This window comes from Aythya fuligula, chromosome 21 (assembly GCF_009819795.1).
Source record: "Aythya fuligula isolate bAytFul2 chromosome 21, bAytFul2.pri, whole genome shotgun sequence".
NCBI lineage: Eukaryota > Metazoa > Chordata > Aves > Anseriformes > Anatidae > Aythya > Aythya fuligula.
Window position 1 is genome coordinate 4,465,517 of NC_045579.1, and position 17,562 is coordinate 4,483,078.

A 17,562-nucleotide genomic window follows, 5' to 3' on the forward strand; every position below is an offset into this window, starting at 1 on the left:
GTAAAGGCTGGCCAAGGCATGTGTCAGAAGACAAATCTCTTCTACTGATACGTAAATGAATATCTCTTCCTATCATTTTATACATATAGAAATGTAAACCTTTAATCAGTCTGAGCAAACCTGTTCACTGTTATACATTATGTTCAGTTCCCCCAGCTTATTGCTATGATCTGTGGAAAAAATAGTGTGTGGGACTTGTTTCCCATAAATTCTGTTGACCTTACAGGCTGTGGTGCTTCAGCTGTGTGAGATTACAAATGTTACCTAATCGTGAGATTACCGACTGATTTTTCTCCAGATGAGGCCACGCTGTAAGGTAGGTGGGACTAATGCTGGGCACGGCTGGAGCTTTCCCAGGGCTTGCCCAAATAGAGAAAATTCAAGTCTTTATGGAAAAAATGGGCAGTCTGACAATAGTAGTGCTGTGTAAGTCGCCGTGCATTCACAGCTGTGAATGAACTTTACTCAGATTAAAACTTTGGCCATTTTACAGAGCTAGAAGCAGCCGGGACCCTGGAGCAAGGAGTGGTGCTGGCCCATGGCTATATTCAGAACTGATTGAGCAACAGTCTGTGTTACTGATTGATTGCACAATGCTTCCCATGTGAGGTATCTGCTGCTCTGTGGCTTATAGCTGTGCCCCAAATTTGAGTGGTTGATCCTAAAATGTTCTCTGCTGGAGGCCTGCTGCACGGCAGGCGAGGAAACGAGCCTGGATGCTGCAGAGAGCAAGCAGAGGGAAAGGTGTTTGTTCTGCAGCGTTAGAAGTGACTGAAAACCCCTTGAGGTATTTTGGCTGCTCTGTCAGGGGGGTTGCATCAACGCCCTGCCTTGTGTCTGCATTGCAAGCCTTTGAAAAAAAGTTATCTTGTATGTCAAGGGTTGTCTTTTAGTTTATCCTCTATACTGCGATGTCTTTTTGCCCCTTGGAGCTCCTGTGCTCAGTGTGCTCCAGTGCATGGACCTGGGGTTGGGGCAGAACGAAGGGCAGGAGCCGTGTGCTGGCTTCCAGCAACCATCCTGGGGGGGCTTTGGAGCTCACAGAGGTTTGAAGGATGTCAAGATGGAAAGAGCTGTGGGGAGGGTGCTGGCTGCCTGTTACGGACCGTAGGAGTGGAGCCAAAGGAGGGGAAGAAAGAAAAGTTGGGGCTGCAAAGAGCAGAGCTTGTTAAACAGAAAGAGCTGAAGGGCAACCGGGCAGGAAAGATGAAAGCGACTTGAGGTGGTTGGAAGGGGAGGACAAAAAACACTTAAACAAAATTTTAAGGACTAGTTTGCAATCAACCCTCAGAGTGGAGGAGAGCGGTCAGTGTGGAGGAGGCAGGTGTGGGATGCAGGGACAGATCGGATGGAATGAGAGAACAAGCTTTGAAATGAGGGGAATAAAGAACAAAAAGCTGTAGTGGCTGCAGGGTGCTTGCCCACACTGCTTCCTGAGGCAGGAGTGAGTTCACCCCTCACCGTTGCATTCATCTGCTGGCACTGGTTTGGTCATTGCAAAATACCATTCCTCCTTTCCTTTTCTTCTCTTCACAAGACATGAGTCTAATTGTGCAAGGTGATCCCTGGCTCCAGGAGTGAGCCAGGGGTTCTGTAGTGTGGGAGGGTTTAGGCAGCCTTTCACTTTGGGAAACCTGGAGCTTGTGGGTTTAATGAACCATCTGCTTCCAAGCAGAGGATGAATCTCTTGTTGCTAAAAGCAGAAGAACTTGGAAAACTAATTTCTGGCTGTGTCACTACTATCTCCTCTCCTCAAGAGGAAGAACTGTTCTGGAGATGAGACCTGAGTGCTCTAATGCTGCCAAAGCGAACATTTGCATTGTACAAATCACTTCTGCTACTCAGAAGCAGCAAGATGTCTCTTGTGCTGGGCTGAATGAATTCCCCAAGTCTTGTAGCCTGTGAAAAACCACAGGGAACCACAGGAATCGATGCAGGGTGGCGTGAGCTGGCAAAAGGCAGGTCTCGGCTGGCATGGTCAATACTTCTGTCCTGCACGGAAAAGTGAACCCACTGAGGTCCAAGAGGGCAGCGGGGGTATTTTGAATGGTCGGGTGCTTCTGCTGAACAAAGTGCAGGTGGAGCTTTAATGTCGAAGCATTCTGACACTTCCCAAAGCATCTGCTGCATCTCACAGCCATGCCAATGGAGAAAGGACCGGACAGCTCCCAGTCCAACTTATCAGGGCGTGACACGGTAAGTTTACAGACCTGCCTGCTCCTCTGTGCTTATTTGGGGGATGTGTGGGTGATTGTGGCTCTTCTGAGATGGCCTTTGACAGTAGCTGTGGAAAAGAAAGAAGGATGCTACCTGGGATTACCTTTGTGCAGCAGAAACAGGGTCTTGATTACCTCTGAGTTGCAGAGCTTCTTGTGTGTCAGTGTTTATCTGCAGGATGTGCCTGTTTAATCCAGCACCCTGGGTAGGCATTCAGGCTGCCATGTCTGCCTCTTGCTTAATTGCCTGGAAGCCATGGACGCAGCTAATAAAGCACTGCCTGTATACAACTCGTCTGCAGGCAAATCACTTGTTACCTAAATTACAGTCTCGCCAGTGGTAGCTCAGGGCTGCGTTTGATATTGATTTAGCCTTGCTACACATGCAGTTCCTTCCCAAGGAGCAGGTGAAAAGGCTGCCAGTATCAGTCCCTGGGCGTGTTGTGCTGCGGGGTGTCTGCTAATGAGGCTCCTTACCGCAGGCACTGCCATCAGCAGCATCACCAGCCCCTAACCTAACCACAGCTTTTCCACTGCTCACTGCTGATGCACTCAGCTGCATCTGTCTCCAGCAGATTTACTCTCCTGGAAACGAAGCCTCACCTCTAAATTATGCTTGCCCCCTCTTGCCAAAGGTGGCAGGGCTCTGTAGGATCCAGCTCTGAGCGCAGACAGTCGAGCTGGTCGTAAATAGTTCTCTGCATACTTGCATGGGAGCTCATTGTGCAGTGGACAAGTGCAGAGGAGAGAAGATAACAAAGCTGGGTTAATGCCTCCAGGCAAACGCACTCCGTGCTCTAGCAGATGTAAGAAGCTTAATATGTGCGGCAGCTGAAATGAGAAAAGTGCCTGTAAAATTCCTGTGAAGTTGGCTCTGCTCTTTGTTCAAGTCCAACGGGATCTGAGCGGTTGGAGGCAATAGTTATTTCCCTGCAATTACTGCGAAAGTTCAAGGAGAAGTTTGTTCACAATCCTGTCCTCCTTCATTGATATCTCCCAAGCTCAGGGCCAATTACCACCTCAGGGAGGTTGTTGCCAGACTCCTGCTGTGATTGGCAAATATTCAAAGTGCTCTACTGTCATAAGCAAATATTTATTCTCTGATGAAGGATTTCTGATGGCAAATACGTGTCCTGTTTGATTTCTGTCTATAACAAGGTTATTTCTTCAAACTCGGGGAAAGAGTTTATAAACCGTGACAGATGTCTTCTTTCATATGATCACTGGATATTGGAGTGGCTGCCTGCCTGCCAAGAGCTCCCAGAAGAATGACACTAGCTTCAAAAAGCAGAGATTTTTCATGAGAAGCTTGTCCTTCAAAATTCCCCACCTGTGGGGCAGAGCGAGTCACCTATGAAGCTTTTTCCCTCTTCTGACCCAAGATCTATGAGTGAGCTATAACCTGTCCCATTTATTTTGGGGTACTTTGAAGGGTTTTGAAGGTAACGTGAAAAGCTGAGTTAGCTCCAAGTATCCCTGTTGGTGCCAGCTAGCTGCAATCCCTCAACGGGAATGCTGAGGCAGGATGAGAGTCTTTGAGCTAATGAATATTCTGGTTTGCATCTCTGTTCAATTAAGGCCCCCAAGGGATATGTAGGGCCATGATGCAGGAGCAAGCTTTTGGGATGTGAGCCACTGAGAATAGTTTCCATCAGAAAACTACTGAGTGGGCTATGTGGGTCCTGTGGGTTCCAATTTACCACAATCTTCAAGCAAACAGTGTCTTTAGGTTGTTGGCTTACAAAAAAAAAACAGGAAGGGACAAATGACAGCAAGTCTAGGGACCGAGTCACACTGTCCCGAAGTAGCAGGGCTCTGTTCCCCTTCCTATTTTTAGGGCAGGCTCTCTTGCCAATTTTTCTTACGACAAGCTTTGCAAGCTGTGCTTGCAGTTTGAGCTGACACCTAGTTAGTGTGTCCGCCCCTGCAAAGGGCTACACAGATCAATTCCTACTGCCAACAGCATCGTAGCGTTCATATCAGTAGCTGCAGCAAGTAATCGTGGAAGCACAGTGGGAACCTGACCAGCATCATCTGAGCAGCTGGACCATTCCTAACCAGCACTTTCTGCTCTGATTCATCTCATCTTTTACAATACCTCATATAAAAAAAAAAAGTGAAAGGTATTCAAGGACTTAAAAACCCAACAAAATGCTGAGTGTAGGGTGACTTCACCACCCAGGAGGGAGGCTGCGGCCACTTGAGGCATGCATGCAGGTCGCGTGAACACCTCTGACTCAAGAGATGCATTTTTTAAGCTGGGTGCTGAAGACAGACCAATAACAACTTGGTTTTGTTCTAGTTGTTCTTGCTGCCAGGGGTATCTATGAACTTTGCGTTTTGCTGATAAACTTTAGGGATTGTAGTTAATTGTTAACTAAGTCCTGTGCTGTTCAAAGTAGCCTCCTCGTGTAGGTGGTTAATACTTAGCTGGCAGCATGGTACACCGTGTGTGGAAAGAAAACTAATACGATTTGCTGTAAAAATGACATGTTCTGTGCACTGTCAGAAATAAACCTGAGAAGGAAGAACCTGCAATCTGCTCTTTTGGGCATGGGGAGAAAAAAAAAAAGAAAAGAAAGGAAAAGTATCTATTTAGCTGCCTTCGATTTTTCTTGCCCTACCAAAAAATATGAAATGATGTATTTAAGTAGCAGCCAGTGCTATTCAGCCACTGTTCAGTGGTAATGGGTTGTTTTGTTTTTATAATGATTACCTGTGATTTTTAACTGGAATCAGCCAAGGTTTGTGTAAAACTGAATGTTCCTGATGCCAGTGCCTGGCGTCGTTCTTCACCCTCGCTGTGCGGGCATTGCCCTGGCTGCCTTGTTGTGTGCGGAGCTCCTGGAAGACAAAATTTTGGGGCTCGAGGAAGGGCAGCACACCTGGTGGCATCCACATAGTTTGGGGTATCTGCAGAAATTGGATGGCTGCATGAGCTTCCCATAGCGACCTCCTGTGTCATCCAGTAATGCAGAGAAGAAGCCTTTGTGCTCTCCTCGCGTGTTCATGTTGCCCACAAATCCAAGTTTTAATGTGGAATTCTTCAATGTTTTCTCTCGTCTTGTTCTCTAATGAGCTAAAGCAATTACCAGCCCTGGCTAACCGTGATGTTACTCACCGCAGTGCTTTACCGTGCTCACTCTGGATCACTGAGCAGTGTTTGCACTTCCAAAATTGCACAGAATCACAGAATCACAGAATTTCTAGGTTGGAAGAGACCTCAAGATCATCGAGTCCAACCTCTGACCTAACGCAGTAACACGCTTAAAGGTGTTCTACTTCTGGTCCTGACCAGGATTCCTCTGGCAGAGGTGGCTGCAGGATGCAGGTTCTTGTGATGCTCAACGAGAACCTGCAGCATTGTTCTCTCTGAATCCATTCCTGCTCTCCCCTCAGGTCTCTGCATTAACCAGTTGCTGAAGGTATTTCTTCCCATCTCTCTTTCAATCCTTGTTTCTCTGTGATTTATTTTTTTTTTTAATATTATTTGCATTGTGGCTCATGAATTGGATTACCTCACTGAATTTCACCTGTCAGTGTTATAGATGCTTCTAGATGTTAAGCTCTTACTGCATTTACTTTCTTTGAGGCCACGACTTAGACTAATTAGGTAGTTTTTCAGAGTAAATAGTAACAAAGCTATTTTAAAAACCAAAGACAATCCCTTGAGGGTTGGGGTTGAGGATGTGGAAAAAGCCAAATCTATCAGCAGCTGTCATCTTGCTGTTCTATTTCTATCAAATGGTCTTTGCCCTGCAAAGCTTCTTCCTGGGAAAAATTACTAATGGGTGCAAAAAAGACATTCAAGGACATGCAAAAGAGAAAAAAAAATGCTGAGTATAGGTTCTGTGTGCGATGACTTCACCGCACAGGAGGGAGGCTGCGGCCACTCGAGGCATGCATGCAGGTCGCATGAACACCTCTGACTCAAGAGGTGCATTTTTTTTTTGATCTGGGTGATGAAGAAAGCAAGACCAATAACAACGCGGTTTGGTTCCAGTTGCTCTGGCTGCCTGGGGTATCTGTGAACTTTGCATTTTGCTGATCAACTGTAGAAATTGTAGTTAATCATTAATTCAGTCCTGTGCTGTTCTAAGTAGCCTCCTCGTGTAAGTGGTTTTAATGCTAAGCCAGCAGCGTGCTACACCTTGTGTGTAGAAAGAAAACTAACACGCTTTGCTGTACAAACAGCATGTTCTGTGCACTGTCAGAAATAAGCCCGAGAAGGAAAAATCTGCAACCTGCAGGAGTGCCCCGAGGGAGCTGGGCTGTGTTGGGGTGGGACCAGGCGCGGTGTTTCTGCTCAGGGGTAGATGTGCAGTCCAGGTTTATCACTGTCCTACAGCAGAAGCCCTTTAGGGGCCCTGCTCCCATGGAACACCCCTTTTTTTTTCTGGAATGTGGTCACCAGGCAGCGGTGCAGCTCCGATTGTGCTGGAGGTGCAGCGTGGAGCAGCAGCAGCTCTCCTGCCACAGCCCCATCTGTTCCACATACCTGTGCTGCAGCGAACAGCTCCAGCAGCTCTGGTGATAAGCCTGCTCCTCCTCATTGGGCACATGAGGATGCTTCCCCTGTAGCTGGGCTCTATTTTGAGTCTGGAGCTGGCACAGGAACACCTGAGAGCGGTGACAGACTTGAATGAGGGAAGGGAGAGGAGACAACAAGGAGACGCACAGGACTGGAAACCCAGTAGCCAGCTCGGGCTTGGGCTGATGTTGCTGGCCGTGGATTGGATACTTCCTTGAAAGTCACGGGAGGGATTTTCTGTCCAGGCAGGGCGTTTCCATCCCGTGTCATCTGTTTTGGCTATAAAAGTCCGTACTCAGCATCTGTGGTTCAAAGCCCAACATGGAGCCAAACAAGGATAAGCAGGAGAGCTCCAACTCGGAGGAAGGCACGAAGGGGGTAAGTGAGCAGACTCTGCTTCCACTGCTGCCTCCCCTGGAGATGCACAGCGGGTTTGGAGAAGCGAGGGTTTGTGGTGGAAGAAGAAGGGATCTGTTGGGCTACGTAGCCACAGCTGGTCTTGGAGGCAGAGCAGGGATGTTTACGTTCCCAAACCCAGTTTTTCTGCAGCGTAGCACTGCCCCCCTAACTCACTTGTTGCAGCCAACCTTTATTGTGCAACTTTGGGGTGAGATTCCCTTTCTGTGCACGTCTCTATCTTACTCTTGCAAGTTTTCTATCCTACTTTCTGATCATTTTCAGGCTGTGGATATTTCTGGATTGGGCTGCCTCCCGCAGCAGTGCGTCCGTAGGTTCTTGCACAACACGGTGCTCCTGCATGCCAGGGGCTTTCCTAAAAGCGCGGCATGTGTATAATTAACATAAGCGGCTCTTCTGAGCTCTGGGGATTTGTTTAATGACAGCAAGGCAGTCTGCTTTTCACTGCTGTTGCAAGAGTCAACAGTCTGGTACTAGAAAGTGTTGCTGGAAGCCTCAGCTTTCTCCTGACCCTGCCTTGAGTTTCAGTCTCCTGCAGTCCCTTAACGTGCAGATCTCTGCAGGGGAGCTGCTAGAGCTTCTGGAGAATTTGGGGGCTACAAGGAGCACTGGCAGCTATTTGGACATAGCTGTCATGGTTAGGGCCATGTCAGATCCCCCGTGCAGGAGCTGGGCTGAGTGCTGGGACATTTAAAAACCTGCAAATGTTGCCAGAAAATGGTATGCATCTGAACGAAAAGCAGTTTTATTGCTGCAGCAGATATGAGACACATTAGTGAGCTATAAAACAAAAAAAACAAACAGCTTAGTCAATAACGTAGGGCCGTCTCCAGCCAAAGGATGGAATTACAACTAAATTGCTGCGGAAAGCTTGCATGGCTGGTAACCCTGAGGACTGTGTGTGTACGGACGTGGCTGGTGTGCAATTCTGCTCGGGGTGGTGATTTTGCCCTTCTGTTTGGCTGCCAAGCCCTCACCGAGTTACTTGGCCAAACTGTCATTGGCTTCGGTGGTGTTTGGATAACCAGCTCGATCCTGAAACATGGGGGGCAGAGCGATCCAGCCTGTGAAAGCAGAGCAAATGACCAGGAAAAGGATTTTTGCCACTTCATGCAAAACCCCATCTTCTTAAAGCTTCCTATGCCAGCATCCTGCTTTATGTCACTAACCAATTTGCATGTTGCAAAAAAAGAATAATTGCATGCAATATCTTTTTTTTCCCTGCGGGGTGGTGTTTTAAGCACGATAACATCAAAATTATTTATCATCCACATGATCCATCAATGCTGGGAAAGGGCGGTAGAGTGAATTACTGTAATGATTATGTGCAAATCAGGCAGAACAAAGTGAGTTACAACAAAAACAACCCGTTGGGCTTTCTTTGTAGGGTAACACGAAGCCAAAAACACAGAAGGCAGGTCTTGAAGGTCTTGCTGTATTTTTACAGAGGGACATCTATGCCTGAAAGCCAAACCTGATTCTGAGGTGCTCTTTGTGTGTTCTCTCTGCAGAAAATGACGCTTTCACTTGCGCTGGTAACGCTGATCTCTGCCTTCGGATCATCTTTCCAGTACGGCTACAACGTGTCTGTGATCAATTCTCCAGCCCCGGTAGGTTGGACTGCGGACCATGACCTAGGAGAAGGTTTATAAACAGTGAAGTGGAAGAGGAACTAGATCACAGGTGTTTTGTGGGCAGATGCCCATTGTCTAAGGTGCTCACACTGCTCCCCACATTGAACCACCTGGCAGTGGGTGTGTTAAGGCTGTAACGTGGCTGGTAGGGCTCTGTGCCCAGCAGTGATGGGGCACGAGGAATGTCTTCCCTTCTAGGAAGCAGACAATTCCAGCCAGGCAGCTGAATTTGTGTTAAATCTAACAAGGCAGGATAAGTTGCGTTAACTTTTATCTAATCCAGGCTTCTCCGTTGCAACCCTCTCTTGCATTTGATTTCCAGCTCAGCCATTCTGGTTTTATCAAGGCATTTGTTTAAGGTTTTATGGCATTGATTGTTTGACACTGATTGATCTGTGCTTTCACAACACAGATGCTTTGCATACCGCTAACCCTGCTCTGCGTTTCGTTCCAGTACATGCAAGACTTCTACAACCAAACCTACACGGACAGGCATGGGGTCTTCATGGACAAGAACTTCCAGACGCTGCTCTGGTCTCTCACCGTGTCCATGTACCCTCTGGGTGGCTTCTTTGGGTCCCTCATGGTGGGGCCTCTGGTCAACAACTGCGGCCGGTACGTGACAGAGGTGGGGAACGCCCTCCTGGGGCAGCTCGCTGGGTTCAGATAAGGCTGGTCTCACCGGTCCCTGCAGCTCGCCAAGCTCATCAGAAGCTCAGTTGCATCACGCCACCCTGGTCCTAAAGCAGATGGGGTGGTGATTAGCAGCTTGGGAACGTGGTGTCTCACCAGTAGAAGAGCTGATATGGTTTGGGGATGGTCAAGGCCACCCTGGGACCTGAGCCAGGTGGACAGCCATGGGGAAAGCCCTGGGAGCTGGGTGCAGCTCCAGCCCCGGCTGCTCAGGTTTCCTGAGCTTGCTCTTCATTCCCTGCAGGGAAAATGAGACAATCCCCATTTTCTCTTTGGCTAGTCTTTGGGATGGCAAGTCCTTTGAGTTTTGGGCAGTGTAATCCAGGGGAGGGTCTATCTGATATTGGCCCAGCAGCTTCCTTAGCAAAATAAGCTGATTTCTGTCTGTCTCTCCATGATTTTGCAGAAAGGGCACCCTGCTGATAAACAACCTTTTCTCCATTGCTGCTGCAATCCTTATGGGAACCTCAGAGATAGCCAAAACCTTCGAAGTAATCATCCTTTCACGTGTGATCATGGGGATTTATGCTGGTAAGTGAGAGGTTGGATGATGAAAGGAGAGCAACAATATGATATTCTTGGCTATGTAAAGGTTTTTTTCCCCAATAGATGGCTTCACAGGTAGCATATTTTAGCCATACGATTGCATAGCAGTTCTGCACTTGCTTGAATAATGGTTCTCATCTGCAGTTTGCAGAAGCATCAGAGACCTCTAATAGGCAAGGGCAGTGGGGCTGGGGTTTGGGCTGCACAGAGGAGGTGTCTGTAGCTGCAGCTGCCTTCCACAGGCAGCGTCTGCTTGGCTCCGGGGCACCATCAGCCAGGAAACCTGCTGCTGATAATCAGTTTTCCCAGACATCTTAAAGCAGATAGGCTGGCACTTTCTTTTTTTTCTTTTTAAACATAATAAAAAACAGAGTAATCCTTCCAAGCCCAAGTCATGGAAGACAATGCCAGATCCATTCCTGGAACTGGTTGTCCTTCTTGCAGGGGAAAATAAATATTTGAGCGAGGGTAAAGGGTGCAGGGCCACAGGATTTACTGCAAGGCTCTTGGGGAGCCCAGGGGACGGCTGTGAGGTGCTGGAGCTGCAGTAACGTGGACCAAGGAAGTGTCAAAGGGCTGGTGCCCCACGTGCTGCTGTGCTGGGCTCCTGCCAAGGCAGGCTGATAAGTGTCCTGACAACATTCGGACCTGAGTAATTGGCTTTGGCTTAGCGAGGCTGACGTGCTCCATGATTTATTAGTGAGTTTGGATATCCTCTGTGGATAAAGTGAGAAAACAAACTGGCACAGGAAAACAATGCTATCTATAACACGCGATTGCAACCAGTGAGGTAAGGCAGGAAATGTCTGGTCTGGCTGGTTTTGTTTTGACTTTTCACTCTTGTAAGCCTGTCAGCTGCTCTTAGCTTTGCTTTTCCGAGTTGCTACAGAGGGATCTGCAAAGAGGGATCCCTCCTTTCAGCTAGTTATTGCTGACAGAAGAGTTAGGACTGGCTGTCCTGACCTTGCAGTGGGGAAGCTGCATATGGGGAGGGAAGGGAAGCTGCTGGACCAAGCCAGCTTCGGGCTCTCTCAGGATCCAGGCATGGTTCCTCCCAGCAAAAGGGGCAGCTTTGGTGCTGGGAGCAGCATCGAGAGCCCCTCTGTGGCAGGGCTTGATCAGCATAGCTTTGAACAGTTAAAAAGCCACCATTAATTGAATGCACCAGACTACAAGTAACTGCTAGCATGTTTTTTTTGATTTTTTTTTTTTTTTAAGGATGGTTGTAGTGGCAACATCAGACACTCCACCTCCTGAATTCAGTTTTACAATGTTTTCTAGTTGTGTTAGTATTCTTTTTTTCTATGCCTTTTGGCCTTCAGATAACATCTTGAACTCCTTTCTAGCCCCAAGTGTGTGAATGCTAGGAACTTTGTTAGCAATGGAAGATAAGAGCGGTTTGGTCATTTGACTTCAAGACTTTAGGGTTTACATGCCAAGATTTACAGCCGAAGTATGGGAGCTGGCAGCTCGCAGGGGTTACTACAGCTAACAATGTTGTGCTCTGTAAAACAACCTGTCCTCAGTGTGCTGGTAGAACAGGAATACCTGCTCCAGCATGCTACCTGTAGGAGAAATCTCAGCCCATCAATGCTCTCTGCCAACTGTTACAGAGCAATTAATGGAGTTGTGAATTTCTAGGAGCAAGTAAGGGTCCCATCCCGCCACCCTTGCATCAGCTTGTTTGAGTACTGATTTCTTGCTGAAAGCAAGTGGCAATTCCTCCCTTACCTTTTGATTGTGATTCCAAATGGGAAGCAGCACGCCCAGTTTCTCTGCGTGTCTTCTGTGGAAGTCCTCTGCACCCCGTGTTGGGAGGGAGCTGCTTTAAGGAAGGTGAAGAAGGGACACTGAGAGCCCCCACATTGTCTGCCAGCTCTGTAGGCGAGCTCCTCTCAGCCTTCTCAGGCTCCTAAAAACACTTTGCTCAGCGTGCTGAGGTCGGGAAGCTGCATAACTAACATTGCTCTCTACCTACCAGGTCTGGCCTCCAACGTGGTTCCCATGTTCCTGGGAGAAATGGCCCCCAAAAATCTGAGAGGTGCCATTGGGGTTGTGCCCCAGCTTTTCATCACCATTGGGATCCTCATAGCTCAGATCCTTGGTCTCAACAGCATCCTTGGGAATGCTGAAGGTAAAATCCTGGCTTGGGAAGTTTTCTATGGGCTCTGCTGGGGAAAGATTCCTCCCAGTCATTAGCATCTTGTCACGTTTGTTGCAGGCTGGCCTGTGCTGCTGGGGCTCACGGGGATCCCATCAGTAATTCAGCTCCTCACATTGCCCTTTTTCCCTGAAAGTCCCAGATATCTGCTGATACAGAAGGGCAACGAAGAGCAAGCACGACAAGGTACAGCACCATCCTTTACTGGAAGGGGAGGTGGAATGGGATAGGTCTGGCTGTGGGATGTGGCTGCCAGCAGCCAACAATGAAGCAGGAGAGTGTGAAATTATTCACTGATGTGTTGCTGGTGGATGGGATTCTTGCTTCTTTTTCTGTTTATTTGAATCCCTTTGTTTGTGTTGTGCTGCTGTGCTTGGAAGCAGGGAAGCTTTCTGGAGTCCGTAACTCACCTTCCTCTCCCAACTAGCCCTGCAGAGACTGAGAGGCTGGGATGATGTGGATGATGAGATAGAAGAAATGCGCCTTGAAGACCAGTCAGAAAAGGAAGAAGGACAGATGTCTGTACTCACCCTCTGCGCCTTCAGGGGCTTGCGCTGGCAGCTCATCTCTATTGTTGTCATGATGATGGGCCAGCAGCTCTCGGGGGTTAATGCGGTGAGTGGGGAGGCAGAGGGGTGAGCAGTAACGGGATGAGATACACAAATACCCCCTTCATCAGGGACATTGGTTCTGTAAGATGTTATGGGAAGTTCACCTGGGCCAGTGCCAAGCCAAGCACACACGTGGTCCAGAGTCCAGCATCCTGCAAGGATGGTTTGGATATTTTTGGAGTAAGATGCTTGTTCCTGGATTTAAACACCAACATCTCCAGTTCTGAAATAATTTGGGGGTTCCTGTGCACCAGTTCCAGGAGGTAGAAGGAGCCCAGATGGGGTTGTTGTGCTCTGCCTTTGGCCACATATAAACACAACTGTGGTTTTTGCCGCAGGTCTTCTACTACGCAGACAGGATCTTCCAGTCAGCAGGTGTGGAAACCAATAACGTGCAGTATGTCACCGTGTCCATAGGTGCCATCAACGTCGTCATGACTTGCCTCGCTGTAAGTGTCTGCTGGGGCTCTTTGGGTTCTCACTTGTCCGCTCTCACGATGTGTGACCGAGGTTGTCACTTACACCATGAGATGCTTCGTGCAGTACGTGTTCTGCATGGTCCCTTGCTAAATACCACCTTAATAAAATTTGCTGGAATGAAGTGCTGTGCCCCAGGGATCTGGTCTCTCATCCCTTTCTGTCTCTTCCAGGTTTTCATCGTGGAGTCCTTAGGGAGGAGAATCCTTCTCCTCGCTGGCTTTGGCTTGTGCTGTGGCTCCTGTGCGGTGCTGACCTTGGCGCTCAACCTCCAGGTGTGTGGCTGAGGGGCTCGGTAGGCCTGGCCTGGGACTTACTGGGGAACAAACCCTTGGTGTGTTTTGGACTGGTTTCTGCACTCTGGGAGGGGGGCAGTACCGAAGATCTCAGTACTTGTAGATCTGCCTAAAGTAAACCCAACAAGAGCTACAGTCCTGCTTGGCTGGATACCTCTCCCAGCACATCGTGTTCATACCTTTGCATCCATCTGTTGGAAGCAAAGATCCTACATGGACCACGTGCTTAGTGGCTAGGTATGTCTGTGGGGGCATAGCTGGGAACAGAGGAGGACACTGCTTTAGAAAATCCTTCAAATCTCACTGTGAATAGTGCCTTGAGTGTGTTGCTGACTTCCAGGCAGGACCCGGCTCTAACCTGTGATTAAATCCTTCACAGAACACCGTCTCCTGGATGTCTTACCTCAGCATAGTGTGTGTCATTCTTTACATCATCGGACACGCTATTGGAGCCAGTAAGTACACATAATCTTGCCCAGTCTCCTCCGCAATTTGGTTTAAGTCAAGTATTATGCTGAACTTCACATCAAAAGCTTTGTGGGGCTGATCCAGGGGAGATTGCATTTCCCCTGTGCAGCCATGCACCTTGCTGACAGTCAGCTCGATTTATGCTTCAGCGGGCTCTGTCCACGGGCAGGGGAGCATCCAGCTTTCAAGAGGAAAAGCAAGGCATGATTGTGCTCATCATACCTGGGATGCACCCGTTAGATCCGGAGCAAAGCTGTGCTGAGATGCCGAGTCCCAGCGGCTGGGCAGAGATTCTGCATGCTTGCATCCATGGGCAACAAATTGAATTAGAACAACTCGAAGTACATGTGTGGCACTACAGGTCACTTTGCAGCCAGGAGTTGGTGTTGTAGATGAGGATATTGGAAAGGCTGTTGCCTGATCTGACAGCTTCTGAAAGCAGTCGAGTTGCCTGTTCAGTGTGGAAAGCCTGGCCAGGTCCTTGGTGGATGCAGCAATGCAGTTTGGAGACTCCTGTTGAGGTTTCACTAGTAGATGGAATTACATTTAACCTCTCTTTTCTCCATGTATGCTGACCCCTGTTGTGATAACGTTATCTGTACCTGCTCCCTCACCTCACAGAGGGGGCAGTGCTGTGAGCGAGCCTGGCGGCTTGTTCCACTAGCACCTGTTTTCCCAGCACCTGCATATGCTGTGTTGTTTTTTTTTTTTTTTTTTTTTCTATTTTTAAGAAGCACTGCTTTGCTTAGATGCTGCTTGTAGGATGCTCTCTGGAGATGCATTTCACATTTATCAGTCTTGACAATTTTTTCGTGGTTAAAGCCATAGGAGAGCGAAGAGGCTGACTGCTGTGTGTGAGCTTAGGCAAGTCAGCCAGCTGCCCTGCTTTTTGTTTGATTTCCCTCTTGGATTTATCAGACGTTTCTAAACACAACTTGTTTAGTAAGCTACTGACATAAGCGATGTAATCTAGGAATTCAGAGTGAGGGATTGCCTTTGGGATTTACAAATATGCGACTCTCTTCCAGGCCCGATCCCCTTTGTGATGATCACCGAGATGTTCCTGCAGTCATCCCGGCCGGCTGCCTTCATGGTCGGTGGGTCCGTGCACTGGCTGTGCAACTTCGCTGTGGGGCTCTTGTTCCTCTACATGGAGGTAAGAGCAGGGGATGGGACAGGCCTTCAGCTTAAAATTAGTATCTTCACCCCTGTTCCTACAGAGAGCCTTTTTAAGCCTGGGCACTGTGCCTGCCCAGGTTGGTTGCCAGTACCTGCAAGCAGGATTAGGGGTATTACAGATAAAGGGCAACAAAGTGATGTTAATCAGCAATTCTTTGGTCACATCTGTTGGGCAATGCTTTAAAATAACGTTATTTTTCCATATGAATGTCTGATTCTCAATTCAGGGCCATAGAAAAGACAGCAAATTCCCCATTTTCCATAGCGGGGTGGATGTCTCAGAAAGCCACCTGCAGGTCACCCGTTCAGACTGATCCCAAGTAGTTGCGACCCATAAACTGATTGATTTTAGCCTGTGCAGGGGGAGCTGATGAGTTTACTTTGATTTATGTAGCAGACCTTTTCCACTAAATCCATGGCGGTGATATCAGGAGACAGAATCCAGAACCACCCCTAGCTTCCAGTTGCTCAACTTAAAGTACGTGCACACCACTGTGGTTGCCTTTCATAGGTGATACAGGGTTCAGCATGTCCAAATCATGTCATGTATACATCTGGGGTTTTGTCCTGGCCTTTGCTCAGTCTTCTTTTCTTGCTCTAGGCTGGACTTGGAGCCTACAGCTTCCTCATTTTCTGTGCCATATGCCTCGTCACCATGGTTTACATCTTCTTTGTTGTTCCTGAGACGAAGAACAAAACCTTCATGGAAATTAACAAGATCATGGCCAAGAGGAACAAGGTGGAGATTCAGACGGAGAAAGAAGAGCTCATGGATATCCACACTATCCAAGCTGGGCAGGCAGAGAAGAAAGAAATCTCCAATAGCTCCAATCTGTGAACACAAACCAACGTTTGGCCTGGCCCAGGCACTTTTCAGGACCTGCTCAGTGGGAGAATGTGGCTTGATACTGATCTTTCATCCAGACTTTCTGCACACTTCCTACAGCAAGAGTTTCTAAATAAGCCATTATTGTGTCTTAAAGAGTGTTCTCATTGTGAGTGATTAGCAGGACCGCCCTGCTTCACGGCACAGCACTGCTGAGGAAAATTCCCCATTCCTGGTTATTTGTCGCAAGGAAAGGGCAATGCCCGCAGCCAGCTCAGTTCCTGCCATCAAGGAACTGATGCCGCAGTACGATGTATGTCCCTCACGTCCTGACACATCACAAGTGCCACAAACCAGCACCTGGGCTGGGTTTTGGTCAGTCACGTGCAAGGAGTGCACCAGATTCCTCCTTCATGTAGCTGAGGGTCCAGAATAAGTGATGGCAGCTCTTCAGTGCTTGGTATTCTCTGAGGGGAGAGGCAGTTGTGCTGAGATGCCTTGCTAGATGGGTTGATAGCAGTGTTGATCCTGTCCCCTACTGTCCTTTTGTGTGCTTCAAAGGACCATAAAAGTAGGAATACACATCACTCAATCTCACCCCGCTCTGCTCACCAGGCTCTCCCTCACATCTCAGCCCTCAGCTGTTGCCATCGAGTCCTCCCCGAGCCTTATTCTTGAGGTTAGGAGTCCTCCAGTGGTCTGATGCTTATTCACAGCTGGTTGATAACCATTTGTTCCAGCAGCACTCCAGTCTTTGGAAATAGCTCACTGCACTCTCTGGCGTTTACACCTCAGTTGCCCAAGGGTGGCAGTCCCTCTCTTAATCCTTTAGTGACCCCCAGATCCATGCTCTGTAGGCATGAGGCAGGTGCTGCTCGTTCACTCCCCAGAGATGGTCCTGAGCTCAGTGAGAACCTCGGTGCCATGCTCCTGGGGTCAGACTCAGGCTGATGGATGCCTGTGCAACGACTGGAGGGCAGGGTCTGCTTCCTAGCATGGTCAAACCTGTCTTTAAGAAACTCAATGTGAAAAGCTAAAGTTAGTTTTCAAAAAAAAAATCATCTCTTGGGTACCTGAACCTTCTTGAAGAAGTCTTCAAAGGGTTTAGAGCTTGGTCCTACTACTGGTTTCCTTCTGTTGTGTTCCCTAAGGGCACAGCTCCACCCAAAGGCTAAAATGGTTTGCAAAAGCTGAGGCTGAAGGACTGATGCTGGCCCACGGAAGAAAGCAAATGGCATGCTGATAAAAACAGAGGATTTCTTTAAGTATTTATTTAAGGGGTTTGAGGATTCATTGCTGCATAACTTAACATGTGGAAATTTACACAATTGTTGTGCAAGGTTGCTGCCCTGTGCATGGAGAAAAGCAGAATTGTTCAACAGCCTGGCACGGACTTGGTGTTGATGCTGGCAATAATCCTTCCCATGACGTACGTCTTTAACCCCAGGAGACGAGTGTCCTACATGCCCTCAGTCTTGTCTTGTGATGTGTACGTGTTGAGAAAGAA

The 17,562-nt window shown here is 48.3% G+C and overlaps 1 protein-coding gene across 2 annotated transcripts; it reads left to right on the forward strand.

Moving 5' to 3' along the window:
- Positions 1–1,068: 1,068 nt before the first annotated feature.
- On the forward strand, positions 1,069–17,113 carry LOC116497559 (solute carrier family 2, facilitated glucose transporter member 5-like). Of its 2 annotated transcripts, none has more exons than XM_032201378.1 (12): positions 1,069–2,196; positions 8,676–8,774; positions 9,253–9,413; positions 9,898–10,022; positions 12,019–12,171; positions 12,259–12,384; positions 12,626–12,813; positions 13,148–13,258; positions 13,460–13,561; positions 13,962–14,037; positions 15,079–15,206; positions 15,831–17,113. In XM_032201378.1, exons 1-12 carry the CDS (start codon positions 2,140–2,142, stop codon positions 16,065–16,067), a joined length of 1,563 nt encoding a protein of 520 aa, XP_032057269.1. In that variant the 5' UTR covers positions 1,069–2,139; the 3' UTR covers positions 16,068–17,113. The 2 variants fall into 2 exon arrangements, with proteins under 2 accessions (XP_032057269.1, XP_032057268.1); XM_032201377.1 differs by lacking the exon at positions 1,069–2,196 and adding an exon at positions 5,498–7,125.
- The last annotated feature ends 449 nt before the right edge of the window (positions 17,114–17,562 follow it).

Excerpts from the sequence above, each read along its gene's own strand:
- LOC116497559 (XM_032201378.1), top strand. The coding sequence starts at position 2,140 with ATGCCAATGGAGAAAGGACCGGACAGCTCCCAGTCCAACTTATCAGGG. Across the intron at positions 8,775-9,252 it reads TGATCAATTCTCCAGCCCCG|TACATGCAAGACTTCTACAA; the intron begins GTAGGTTGGACT and ends GTTTCGTTCCAG. Across the intron at positions 13,562-13,961 it reads CCTTGGCGCTCAACCTCCAG|AACACCGTCTCCTGGATGTC; the intron begins GTGTGTGGCTGA and ends AATCCTTCACAG.